Source organism: Paroedura picta, chromosome 6 (genome assembly GCF_049243985.1).
Source record: "Paroedura picta isolate Pp20150507F chromosome 6, Ppicta_v3.0, whole genome shotgun sequence".
In the NCBI taxonomy this organism is placed as follows: domain Eukaryota; kingdom Metazoa; phylum Chordata; class Lepidosauria; order Squamata; family Gekkonidae; genus Paroedura; species Paroedura picta.
This window is the reverse complement of record NC_135374.1, coordinates 884,689-897,732: the sequence shown is the minus strand read 5'-3', so window position 1 is coordinate 897,732 and position 13,044 is coordinate 884,689. Positions and strand designations below refer to the sequence as shown.

Below are 13,044 nucleotides of genomic sequence, written 5' to 3'. Positions count from 1 at the left end.
ACAAATGGACAGACTGAAGGGGTAAACCAGATCCTGGAGCAGTGCCTGCGATGCTTTATTAATCACCAGCAGACGGATTGGGTCGCCCTCCTCCCTCTAGCTGAGTTTGCCTACAACAACGGGGTTCATTCTTCCACAGGGGTGTCCCCGTTTAAGGTGGGGCCTTTTGCCTCAGGGCTTCAGCATTTGGGATGAAGGATAAGGGTGAAACGCACCCACCCCCACCCCACAGCCCTATTTCATGGTTCTGAACAAGTAAAGCATAAAATCAACACTGAAAAATGTTTTTTTTATAATATTTCTGAAATGTAAAAGCCTTTCTTTTATTTAAATGGTTAATTACAAATACACCCAACTTTGGAGACAGAGCTACAATCCCAAAATAATACAGGCATGATAAAGAAAGGAAGATTTCATACTCAATAAATAACCACCTTTATTTTTAGAGACCTCACGCATATCCCATAGTTAAGGACTGGCAATTGCAGAATCCTAGAGGGGGAAGGGACCATGCAGGCCATCTAGTCCCACCCCCTGCTCAGTGCAGGATCAGCCTCCAGCATCCAGGAGAAGGGTCTGTCCAGCCACTGCTTGAAGACGGCCAGTGAGGGGGAGCTCCCCACCTCCTTAGGCAGCCCCTTCCACTGCTGAACTAGACTCCTAGAATCCTAGAGTGGGAAGGGGCCATGCAGGCCATCTAGTCCCACCCCCTGCTCAGTGCAGGATCAGCCTCAGGCATCCAGGAGAAGGATCCGTCCAGCCGCTGCTTGAAGACCACCAAGTGAGGGGGAGCTCCCCACCTCCTTAGGCAGCCCCTTCCACTGCTGAACTAGACTCCTAGAATCCTAGAGTGGGAAGGGGCCATGCAGGCCATCTAGTCCCACCCCCTGCTCAGTGCAGGATCAGCCTCAGGCATCCAGGAGAAGGATCTGTCCAGCCAGTGAGGGGGAGCTCCCCACCTCAGGCAGCCCATTCCACTGCTGAACTACTCTGACTGTGAAAAAAATATTTTTGATCCAACATGGCTTCTCTTCCATTCTCATACCCTCTTTATGCATGGGTCGCAGCCAATTGCTCCATTTGGGGTGTGCCCCATTGCGGTTACCCTGCGGAATGAGCACCGAGTGCAGTCCCCCCTTGGCCCCCACAAAGAGCAAGAGGGTGAGGAAGGGCCCGTTTACACCCTTGCCTGTCCCTGTCCTTCCGGAAGTCACTTTTTATTTTTGGCAGCCATAATTATATTAATGGTGAGATGATGCCTTGGAGGTCTCTGTTCAGGCAGGAAGGGGGCACAGGAGTGCTAAATGCAGCTTCTAAAGTATGACTATTAATGTGGGCAGGCGCAAGGGCAGGCAGGCGCAAGGGCAGATTGTTTCTGTTTGATATTATTTATTTTGTCAGCCTCTTTGAGCCCTGAAAGAGAGCCGGGCAGCTAATAGATGTCTGAAGAGCAGCAAGCAGGGAGGGGTTTGGCAGAAGCAGGGAGTCGCTTCCCATCAGGGCTGCAGTTTTCAGAGAGGCAGTGGGGCAAAGCAGGGCACTAGCCCAGACTGAGCTGGATATTCTAAAAAGTATCCCATAAGCTCCAGGTGAAAGCTCTTCCAACATTTTACCCTCCACAAGCTCGGCCCCTAAATCTCCAGGAATTTCCCAGGCTGGAGTTGGCAACTCTGCCAGTGGGGTCTCCAGAGGGATAGAATCATAGAGCTGGAAGGGTCCTCCAGGGTCATCTAGCCTAACCCCAGCACAATGCAGGAAACTCACAACTAAGGATGAGCAGCACAGACCTGCCATCTTGGAAGATCAGGACCTGCCTCCTCTTAGAACTTGACTGTCATGTTTGTTTCGTGTCCTTCCGACTGTACGCCTGAATTAGGCTTCCTGAGTGTGCTCATTGCCCCTGCTGGGTCATTGCATCTCTCCGTTCTTAGCCAGGTTTCGGCAGATTTAAGAAATGACGGTTGTGTGTCGAATGTTCCACCAGGTGGCGCTGTGGATCCACGTCTCGGGCTCCGAAGGCGAAACTGCGGCGCTTGAAAACGCCACGAAACCTAAAGGGGGGGGGGGGGGAGGACCTTTAAGGCCAGCAAAGTCTCCTTCAAGGGCCATGCAGGACCCGAAAGCTCATCCCTTGAAGATCACTCTGTTGGTCTTAAGGGTGTCCCCGGACCTCCAAATTCTCTGCTTCACCGGGGTGACGACCCACCCAAATCTTGCTAAAAACGTGTCTTTCCAAGAAATGCCCCAAAACTAAGATGACCAGATTGTCCCACCTTTGGAGGGACATCTGGGTGCACCTGGCAAATTGTACTTATGTTGAAATTAATATATATATATATATATTACAATACTATTTTTGTGTTCTATGCATTCTATGAAACTTTTTGTTGCTCCATATCAAATTTTTAATCAAGAACCTCCCCCTGGTCAATGGTGTCCCACTTTACCAATGTTAAAATCTGGTCACCTTACCCAAAACAGACCCCCTAAGAAGCACTCTTAGGCCAGGGCCTTGCAATGGGTGGCTTCACCTAGGAGGACCCTGACAATGGGTCCCCATTTTCCCCTGTGCTTGCCCCATGTGTTCCCACCCACCCCAAGTTGGGATGGTAAAAATGTCCATGCTGCATCCTTGAGAGCAACAATATTTCCTCCTCCTCCTCCTCCTCCTCCTCCTCCTCCTCCTCCTCCTGGAAAGCTAAGCTCCTTGATGCCTCCTCCTTCAGTGCTGGGCCAGGTTTCTCACCTTGTGGGTCTTTGTGGAGACCCCGGGGTATGCAGAGGGGTGCCTGCCCACAAAAGCGTATCCCTGGAAGCCACGTGGTTGGTCTTTATGGTGCCCCTTCTGGCATGACTCCAGGCGACCAGGTCCCTCCTCTGCTGCCTCCAGGGCAGGCTCAGGAAGGGCTCCCGTAAAGTCCGTGTGGACATTTTTGAAGCAGGCAAAGCGAAGGGATGTGGGAGGGGCCGCAGATCCCGCCAAGGGTGGGGAGAGCCTTTTTCTGCAGGAGAGTCCAGAAAGGGGACCATGGAAGTTCTCAGAAGACACAAAAGCTTCGCCCTTGACCAAAGCCTTGTCCGCCTGGACTCATCCGGCCATGGAATTGGGGTCTCTGTGGGCGGGGGGGGGGGTTCTGCCCTTCCAATTCTAGGGTTCTACAACTCAAACTTTGTTCTGCTTCTTCGGACCAAGACGGCCACCCACCAGAATGGAAGTGCCCCTCCGTCTTTGGCAGGGGTCCGGATCCTCTGTTACACAGGCCCTTGTTGGTTAGAGGCCTGCCCTCTCACCGGTTCTCCTTTCTGCTCTTTGGCCCAGGAGGAGATAAGGGTCCTGCCATTCAGCCCCATGGATCCTGCCCCTCCCTTCAACCCTGATGGGGGGCTCTGTGTGGCTTCTCCCCTTGGGCAGCCACAGCCAGGTCATCGGCTCCAAATTTCCTACATTCGCAGGACCAAGTAACTTGGTTGACAAGTAGAGTTGCCAACCTCCAGGTGGTGGCTGGAGCTCTCCTGGGAAGACAACTGACCTCCCCTGGGGAAGAAGGCTGCTTTGGCAGGAGGCCACTCTGGCATGGTCTCCCATTGAAGCCCCTCCCCTCCTGACACCCCACCCTCTCAGGCTCCACCCCCAAGCCTCCAGGTATTTCCGAACCCAGAGCTGGCAGCCAGATTCGCAAATCACAATCAAGGCAGGTATAACCGGTGTGCCCTTGATTTGCATTAATGGTCAGGTGGTGCCAATTGCGTGTTCAGCTGAACATGGGATTTGAACCCCACACTGGTCTGGGTCGGCTGAGCACACGTTAGCCCTTCCTCCCAGACTGGCGCATGCAAGGATAGGCAGGTTGTGCAGAGGCCTGCTGGATCGCAGGAGCTGGGCTCTGGGGGGCGGTCCGCATGACACGACAGGCAGGCGCAAGGGCAGAACAGCCCTGCCAAAACGATGCTGACTCAGCAGGAAACTCAGCTGACCTGAATGTCAAGGAATCCCAAGCAAAGGCATTTGGGACCACGGAACTGCACACCACGGATCCGTCCTGCTCACGTCACGGCCGGGGAAAGTGTTGCTGTACGTGTAACGGATCCATGGGCATTCATTCATTCATTCATTTATGCATTTATCCCGTGGGCTGTGTGCAGAGGAGACCCGAGGCCTGTGTTGCAGCCAGGCAAGGGGCGCTCAGAGGTGGTTTTGCCAGGGCCTGCCTCTGCATCCCTCGGGGGCCTCCCACCCACATACCAGCCGGGGTTGGCCCTGCTTAGTTTCTGGGATTTGGTGGGTCTGGGTTTGCCAGGGCTAACCAGCTCAGGGCTCACTGGCCTTCCTCCCCACATGCTGAATAACACAATTCCACCTTGCAGCAGGATTTCACTGTGGGAAATAGCAAAACCCACTTGCAAACTATTGTAACAGCACATTGCAAGAGGAAAGTGCACTTTCCAGCATGCACAGAGCCCCCACTCTTGACGTGTCCCCCTCCCCAGCAGGTGTGGCCAGCCTCCTCCTACAATGTGCCACTCTTCTTCTCAACCCCCCCCCCTTCCAGGGCCTGCCAGATTCTTCCTGTGTGATTTTTTCCAGCCAGGAATGGCAGCCTCCCACAGGCCACTGCTGGCCGGTGACAAAGAGTTGCCTTTGGCCGCTAAGCCCAGCGGGTCAAATTAGGAGTCCAGGAGAGGAGCAGCTGGTTAATTTGGGCTTCTGCCGAGGGACGTGGGACTCGGCTCTGTCCTCCTCTCCCCAGAGGCTCCGGCCGGCCGGCACTAACGAGGCCCTGGCCATTAAGCCTTGCAAGTAAACAAAGCTTGCCGTCTGGGGGGGGTGCCCTCTATGGGCTCCGGACACCCTCCATGCCTGCTGAGGCCTCCTGCGCCGCCTGCCCTCCCTTGGGTGAACGGGCAAGTCCCTCAGAAACAGCCACATGGAAAACAAGGCTGCAAGAAATGAAGTTCAAAATCAGCTTAGAGAAATTAAAACCACAAGAAGAGAAATTACAGGAAACGAGAACTGTCTTAATGTATGAAGAGACGCGCCCCACACCCATCTCCCCATGTACCAAATGACCATCGTGACAGGTCTCAAACATGGTCAAAGGTAGAATCATAGAATCATAGAATCCTAGATTTGGAAGGGACCTCCTGGTTCATCTAGTCCAACCCCCTGCACTATGCAGGACACTCACAACTATGTGCCCACCCACAGTGACCCCAGCAGAAGCAGCTGGGGGCCCAGGCATGGTGCATTTCCAGCCACCGGGCAAAAATCTTTCTCCTCACAACAGCCCTGTAGAGTAGGCCCAGCTGAGAACAACCCAAGGTCAACCAGCAGGCTTGCATGGCAGACTGGGGATTCGAACCTGGGTCTCCCATCCACAAAGAGACAGCTGCTGTGGGTTTATCAGACTAGAAATAAGACCTGCAAAATCCTGCAAGCACAAAACTTTGATCTAGGGAATGAAGGGTTGCAAATGTGGTTGCGGTCAGACCCACCCGACATCTGTGACCTGATAAAGGCCAGCAAGAGGCCTGCAGGATTTGGCCGGCCGCAACAAGCCTGGGAGGGAGGCAGCTAACAGAAGGTGAACAGGCTTTGGCAGGCGTGCAATCCGTTGGAGAGGCCCCCTTCTAAACATTCTTACCCGGCCTTTCCTTCTGCTTCAGGGTGGCTGCCGTGGATGTGGACCCGTGGCCGACCCTATAGAGCAGGGGTAATCAACCTGCGGTCCTCCAGATGTCCATGGACTACAATTCCCATGAGCCCCCTGCCAGCAAATGCTGGCAGGGGCTCATGGGAATTGTAGCCCATGGACATCTGGAGGACCGCAGGTTGACTACCCCTGCTATAGAGGACCAAGCACATGGTCTGTGGTAGGATGGGGTAGACCTGGGCTCTGTCACGGCCACTGCAACAGCCAATGATCTTAAATTAATTAATCCAGGGGTCTGAGCCAATGGCCCACCGCCGTGGCCAGCCCCCTTGTCACCTGCATGTACCCGTGTTGGGATATTCTGGGGGTTTTTTGGGCAGAGAGTGAAGTCGTGGTGCTGTTGTGTCACGTACATTCACAAGTAAAGAGCGGTGTGATTCTTCAACCCACATATTTCGCAGTGGCTTTCAACAACAGGCAAACCACCCCCAGATCTACTATCTTACACCTGAGCCTCTTTAGGACTCTTGGGTGTGCAGCCCCAGGACCTGGAGACTTGCTGTTTTTTCATCCCCCCAGTCAGCCACCTCAATTTGGCTCACTTCTTCCGCCTCCCTTCCTGAATTTAGGGCCCGGGTCTCTGCCCCACACCTCCCACAGTGAGCACAGAAGCAAGAAGGTGGCTGAGCTGCTCTGCCACTTCCTCATCTTCCTGTGGAGCTTTGTCACCCACAGACCCCTCGGCAGCTCTGCCTGGTTTCCTGCTTTGGACAGAGTGAAAAAGCATTTTGATGCTTTCAGCAACCTGCTTGTTAACCTGCATGCTCCGGCCTGCTCAGTTCATCGGGGGAGTCCAGCCCCTTTTAGAAAGCACCGTCTTTACTTTGTGCAGCTTCTCACTTGTGTTGCTGACCACACAGGCCTTCTTGGAGACGTGGCAGGGCTTCCCGTTGTTATTCTCTTTCTCTTCGGGCCTCAGCTAGTGCGGTTTTAAATCGCTTCCAGGCATCCTCTAGGCTAGGGGGTCTGACTTTTGGGTTTTCCTTCCAGGTTCCTTTCTACTATTTCCCTCATTGGAAATGAAGTGTTACCATTTTGGAGTTTCCTCTGACCACAATCCTGAATATCATAGCATTGTGTTCACTGTTCCCAGCGGCTCAGAACCAGGCCCAAAGCTGGCTCTGTGAGCAACTGTTCCAACACACAGTCATTGACCATGTCCGGAAAGCTCATTTCTACAGCATGACCCAGTCAATATACAGCCATTTGTGCTTTCGTCTCCTTCCTTCTTTATCCACCCACCCACCCACCCATCCACCCACCCATCCATCCATCCATCCATCCATCCATCCATCCATCCATCCATCCATCCATCTGGCTTATGTACTGCCCCTCTTGGACCAGCTGTCTCAGGGCAGTTAAAAATACAAAACATCCTCAAAATACAGAATACATTTCCCAACAGCTGGCACAACTGACCATCTAGCCAACGCTGCATCACAGATGGTGGCAACCATTTCCAACTTAACGAACCCTCCACACCTCTGCTCCTCTGTTCCCAGTTGTGTAATATCAGTGGGCGATGTCAGCCCAGTGGGGTGATGTCGGCCCCAGGGGTACGGATTACACAAGGACGGGGGAGAACCTGATCATGATTCCTGGTCTGTAGCCTGGCCTCAACCGTACACCTGGTGGGAGAGCTCTGTCTTGCAGGCCCTGTGGGACCAAGTGAATTCTGTCGGGGCCCTTAGCTCTTCCGGGAGCTCGTTCCACCAGGTTGGGGCCAGGGCCGAAAAGATCAATCCCAAGGGTTTGTTCAGGTGGGTGGCAGTATCCCCCCACTTTTAGGTGACCTTTAGGTCCCAGTATACCCGTGACTTGCAGACAATTTTGAAGTGTCTTCAACGGTAGCCCTGCATGGAGCGTATTACAGTAGTCCAGTCTCAAGGTGACTGTGGAGTCAGTTACTACGGCAAGGTCCTTCCGAGCCAGTTGGAGCGCCTGGCATAGATGGTTCTGTAGTCAGTAGGTCAGCCCTGTACAAAAGGCTTCACAAAGTTACTTTATTTATTATTTATTTATTGTATTTATACTCCACCCTCCCCGAAGGCACAGGGAGGTTTACATGAAACAAGAAATGGTACAGGTAACTCCATTTGTGGTAATAACAAGGTGATAACAATAAGAACATTAGCATAATAACAACAATAACATTAAAGAACGGTGGAACCTGCAAAGAGCATCAGCTCAGCGCATACTGAGGCCCAGTGGGTTGGGCGGATTTGTACTAGATGTTGGAGGAGGGAGGCTGGGGGGGGGGGCAATGGGAAGCAGGGGCTCAGGTCGGCCTCAGCCCAATGCCTGGCGGAGGAGCTCCCTTCTGCAGGCCCTGCGGAACTGTTTCAGCTCTGTCAGGGCCCTGATCTCCTCCTGGAGCTCCTTCCACCAGGTGGGGCCCAGGATGGAGAAAGCTCTGGCCCTGGTTGAGGCCAAGTGGGCTTCCTTGGGGCCAGGGACCACCAGAGGTTGGAGGTGGTGGAGCACAAGGCTCTCTGAGGGGTGTAGGCGGACAGGCGATCCCTCAGGTATCCTGGGACTGTGATCCATAGTCCTGAGTACAGTTTGCAGAGACGAGGATCTCACTATGCAATTTTTGCATCCCTTAGTGTGTCATCATGTTAGGCTTTGCTTCAGTCCTGTTTCCGAAATATGGCAGTTCAGGAATGAGACCAGCTGGAACGAGACCTCCAGGTCCCTTTTGGCCCCACACTGACTGTTATATACAAGCTTGGTTACGCTTTACATCCAAGGAAATACTTTTATACCTAGAGTAATTCTCAACAAAGTGGTAACTTCCCATCTTGCGTTTCACTCAGCTGTTTTGGGAAAGCAAAAATTATGTGCCTGAAATGTTAAATTGTTACCTGGTCTTTAAGAGCAACTCTTGCTTTGTGTCGAGCTCTTCTGGGCTCTGCCTGTTGTTTCCCGCATACTGTTGTGTCTGCCGTCCGGGCAGTGGACAATCCCAGAGCCCCCCTCCCCTCCCCCCCACAGAGGTTGCTCCTCCCGTGGCTTCAAGGTGACCTTCATCCTTGGCAGGGGGCCAGCGGTTGGCGTGGTCAAGTGGGCAAGATGTCCAAAATGAGAAGGCTTTTGTGACAGGACTTGCTTGGCCCGACGATGAAAGGAATGGGCGATGGGAATGTTAATTGGGTACATTTAGATAAAAATGAGCAAAAGCAGAACTTTTTTTTAAAAAGGAAGGTCTTTGGCCCTCCTCCCAGTCCTCGTTGTTGCGCTGAGATTTAGAAGCCAAGGAGCCAATGGAAGAAGGCCGAGCCCCCAGTGGGTCACAAAGTCCCCCAAGGCGTGATCAGGAAGCAGCATAAATACTTCTCCAAGGGGGTGGGGACAACCTTTCCTGGGGAGGGAGACCTGCTGGCATCGCCACTTGGTAAGTCCAAGGGGCCACCATTACGGAAGACCTGAGTCAGGAACTCCCTGCAACTTGCCTGGTTGTGAGTGCTGACAGAAGTCGGCTGGTCCTACAGGCTCCCAGTGAATTCCACGGCAAGGGGGACAGCCCAGACCAGCACGGCAACCCCCTCCCCTCCCCTCCCCTCTGGATTAGCAGCTGCTCTGTCTGCTTCGTACTTGACAGGCGTGGCCACTTTATTTATTTATGTATTCTTCAATTTATATTACGCTTGGGCTGCTGCTCGGCTGCCGTTCTGCCGGGCAGGCTGAAGGCTGCTCCACGTTTTGGGTGGCATCTGGACTGCAGCTGTGTCTCGCTTTGGGTCTTGCACTGGGGCCCCTGCAAGGTTCTGGCTACTCAGTCCATCCAGGCACCTTTATGGCCAGCAAAGCTTTCTTCAAGGGCTAAGCTTCCAGGGGCAGGCACACTTCTTCAAATATAATGGGACAGAATCTTCTCCGTCAACATTCAACTAGAGAAGGGGGCAGGGGGTGGTGGTGGAATTAATTGCCAGAAACATTTAGCTGAGTTTAGTTGTACAGTTCTTGAGTTCTTTAATTCAAAAGGATTTTCGGCTAAACATCCGGAAGAAGTCTCTGACAGTGAGAGCAGTTCCTCAGTTGGAAGAGTCTTCCTCAGGAGGTGGTGGGTTATAGAATCATAGAATCATAGAATCCTAGAGTTGGAAGGGGCCATACAGGTGATCTAGTCCAACCCCCTGCTCAACGCAGGGTCATAGAATCCTAGAATCCTAGAATCATAGAGTGGGAAGGGGCCATACAGGCCATCTAGTCCAACCCCCTGCTCAACGCAGGATCAGACCTAAGCATCCTAAAGCATGGGTTCTCCTCCTTTGGAAGTTTTTATGCAGAGGCTAGAGAGTCATCTGACAGAAATGCTGATTCTGTGAACTCAGGTAGGTGGGGAGTGGGTGGGCAGGAAGGGATGGGGCAGGGTTTGTCTCTTGTGGCCCTTCCTGGCAGACCCAGGAATTACTAATCATAACTGTGGGATGGTAGGTGAAATTCCTCCAGGCCAGGCTGGATTCTGGAGATTTTTGGTATGTGTGGGGGATTATTTGGGCATGAAATTGGGGTCACTGTGGGTGGGCAGGTAGTTGTGAGTGTCCTGCTTTGTGCATGTCCAGTGCCCCCCCCCCCAAAAAACAACAACACAAAACCTCAAGTTCAATTTCCTGAGTGAGTCCTGATTGGCTAACCTGGAACTTCTCCATGGCGGCGGGATGTGGGTCTGCCTTTCACCTGGCTGTCTCACTTCCTTACTCAGCCTTCCCATGGACTGCTGTCCTCAACACTCAGAAGGCCTCTTCACCTTTCCCGTGCCTCCAGAAGCTGCTTGGCTCTTGGAGGACAGCTCCTTCCAGGACTGACAGAAGACAGCAGGTAACCCTCCCTAGAGGACTATGAGGCACAGTGAGGGATGCCAGCCTCCAGGTGGGGCTTGGGGATCCCCTGGAATTGCAGCTCATCTTCAGACTACAGAGATCTGGCTGGAGGAAACCGTTGCTTTAGCGGGGGGGGGGGGACCCCTCTGCAGTTCCAGAAGGCTCACCCGTTATTGTTAGTAACAAAAAGAGAAGCAATTGGATTTTTTTTGGTTCGTGTCTATTATGCCTGAAAAATATTTGGTATTTCTGAAAAATCTTGTGTCCAAATGCCAGCATGGTGTGTGGATCTGGGATTTTTCAAAACCTCAATTTTGGGGGAGACCCATAGACCCAAGGGGAAAGAAAACGATTCTAAAAAAGCCAGCCTGGTCCTGGGGCTGACTTGGCTTCTTCTGTGGGGCAGATTCAACCTGGCCTCGGGAGAAGCTGTCCCTGGATCTGCATGGGGAGGGGGTGGGGGCTCCTTCGCTCTCAGCTCCTGCTGGGCCAGCCAGCCACTATAACTGAATACTTGCAATTAAAAGACATTAAAGAAACAGCTTTTATTTGGGCTTAGCTACACTGGTAGCTGAGAATTTGTAATCGGCTTGAATAATACCTGAAGAATGTAAGATATTTTGGGGGTGTTTTTTTGGCCTGGGCTAGCTGAGTGCCCACCCAGTCTGTAGTGAAGCCGTCATTTCAGAGGGGGTTGTGGTGGGGGGCTGCAGCAGAAGAGCTCGACCAAGGTCCACGAGCACCTTTGGGGCCACTGAGTTTCAGGGGTTGACCTTTTGCATGTCAAATCACCCTTCATGGGTCTCTTCAGCTTTGGCACTCAAAAGATGACTCCTGCCGAAAACTTGTTGGTCTCCAGAGGGCCGTGGTCCTCAAATCCAGGGGCAAAGAGACGTCCGTGTTCAGTGCAAAGGGCTTGATGGACTTCCCTCCTGGCCATTTGGGACAGGCAATGTCTGGTGTCCAAAGAAGAAGAGGAGAAGACCCTGCAGAGGGCAGCGAGAAGATTGTTAGGACCTTCTCTCCTCTCAAGCGTCCTTCCTAGTCTGTCTCCAGATTGCTGCTCATAGGGGCAACTTCCTGCTTCTTCTCGGAAGCCACAGTCCAGCCTCTCTCTCTCAGCTAGACATGTAGTTAGCTCCTCTCTCTGTCTCTCCTCTGCACTACCAAACATGTCAATTCCCAAATAAACTTTTATCTACTTTTTAACCAGGCTCTGCTAACCGCTGTGACGTTTTCTCTGCCAGTGTTCGGAGAGGATGCCCAAGCCCTCCAATGAATGCTTTATCCCCTCCGCCTTCCTCCTCACCGGCATCCCTCAGCTGGAGGCTGCCCACGTGTGGTTCTCCGTCCCCTTCTGCCTCGTGTACCTTGTGGCCGTGGTGGGGAACGGCACCATCCTCTTCATCGTCAAGGCCGAGGCCAGCCTCCACCAGCCCATGTACCTCTTCCTCTCCATGTTGGCCGCCATCGACCTGGTCCTCTCTTCCTGCACCATGCCCAAGTTGCTCAGCATCTTCTGGCTGGACGACCGAGAGATCGGCTTCCACATGTGCCTGCTGCAGATGTTTGTCATCCACTCCTTCGCCACCATTGAATCCGGGATCTTCCTGGCCATGGCTTTTGATCGGTACGTTGCTATCTGTGCTCCTCTGAGACACAAGGCTATTTTGACACATCCGGTTGTTGCCAAGATGGGACTGGGGGCCGCCCTGAGGGGCTTCCTGTATATCTGTCCACTTCCGTTGCTTACCAGGCGGTACACGCACTTCCACACCAACGTCATCGCACATTCCTATTGTGAGCACATGGCTGTGGTCATGCTCTCCTGCGAGGACATTTCCATCAGCAACCTTTATGGGATGATCATTGGCTTCTTGGTGCTCATCGTTGACTCTCTGTGCATTGGATGGTCCTACTGGCTCATCTTCCGAGCCGTGATGAACCTGGCCACTGCGGAGGCCCGTCTTAAGGCCTTCAGCACGTGCTCCTCACACATCTGCGCCATCCTGGCTTTCTACATCCCTATTGCGGTGTCCTCCCTGACGCACCGGTTTGGCCGCCATGTGCCCCCGCCAGCCCATATCCTCCTGGCCAACTTCTACCTCATCATCACACCTGTCTTGAACCCCATCGTCTACGCAGTCCGGACCAAAGAGATCCGACGGAGGCTGGCCAAGATGTGCTCCTGTGGCAGAAGAGATGCCAAAAGCCTTGTTTGAGGGCCATTCCGCACCAGGATCTATGTAGCAAATTGGTTGTGGAATGAAAAATCGCCATTTTAAATAGTGGAATTCGTCGTTATGTATACCAGCCTTTGTAGTGGAATCCAGTTGCGTTTCAATCGTTTCCCACAGGTTTCCGGTCTCGGCAAAAATAGCTATCCAGGAAGCGATATTTGCCAAGCTTTGTCCCGCCCCTGGCCGTCAGTCAAACGAGCAGCCAATGGGCGGCCATTATCATGCTCCCGAAAAGTCCCTTTCCCTTTAAGGCAGGTTTAAAAAAACACA

At 52.9% G+C, this 13,044-nt stretch overlaps 1 protein-coding gene across 1 annotated transcript; it reads left to right on the top strand.

Moving 5' to 3' along the window:
• Positions 1–11,793: 11,793 nt before the first annotated feature.
• LOC143840538 (olfactory receptor 52M1-like) lies at positions 11,794–12,756 on the top strand. The gene has a single exon (XM_077344150.1). It carries the CDS (start codon positions 11,794–11,796, stop codon positions 12,754–12,756), a length of 963 nt encoding a protein of 320 aa, XP_077200265.1.
• The last annotated feature ends 288 nt before the right edge of the window (positions 12,757–13,044 follow it).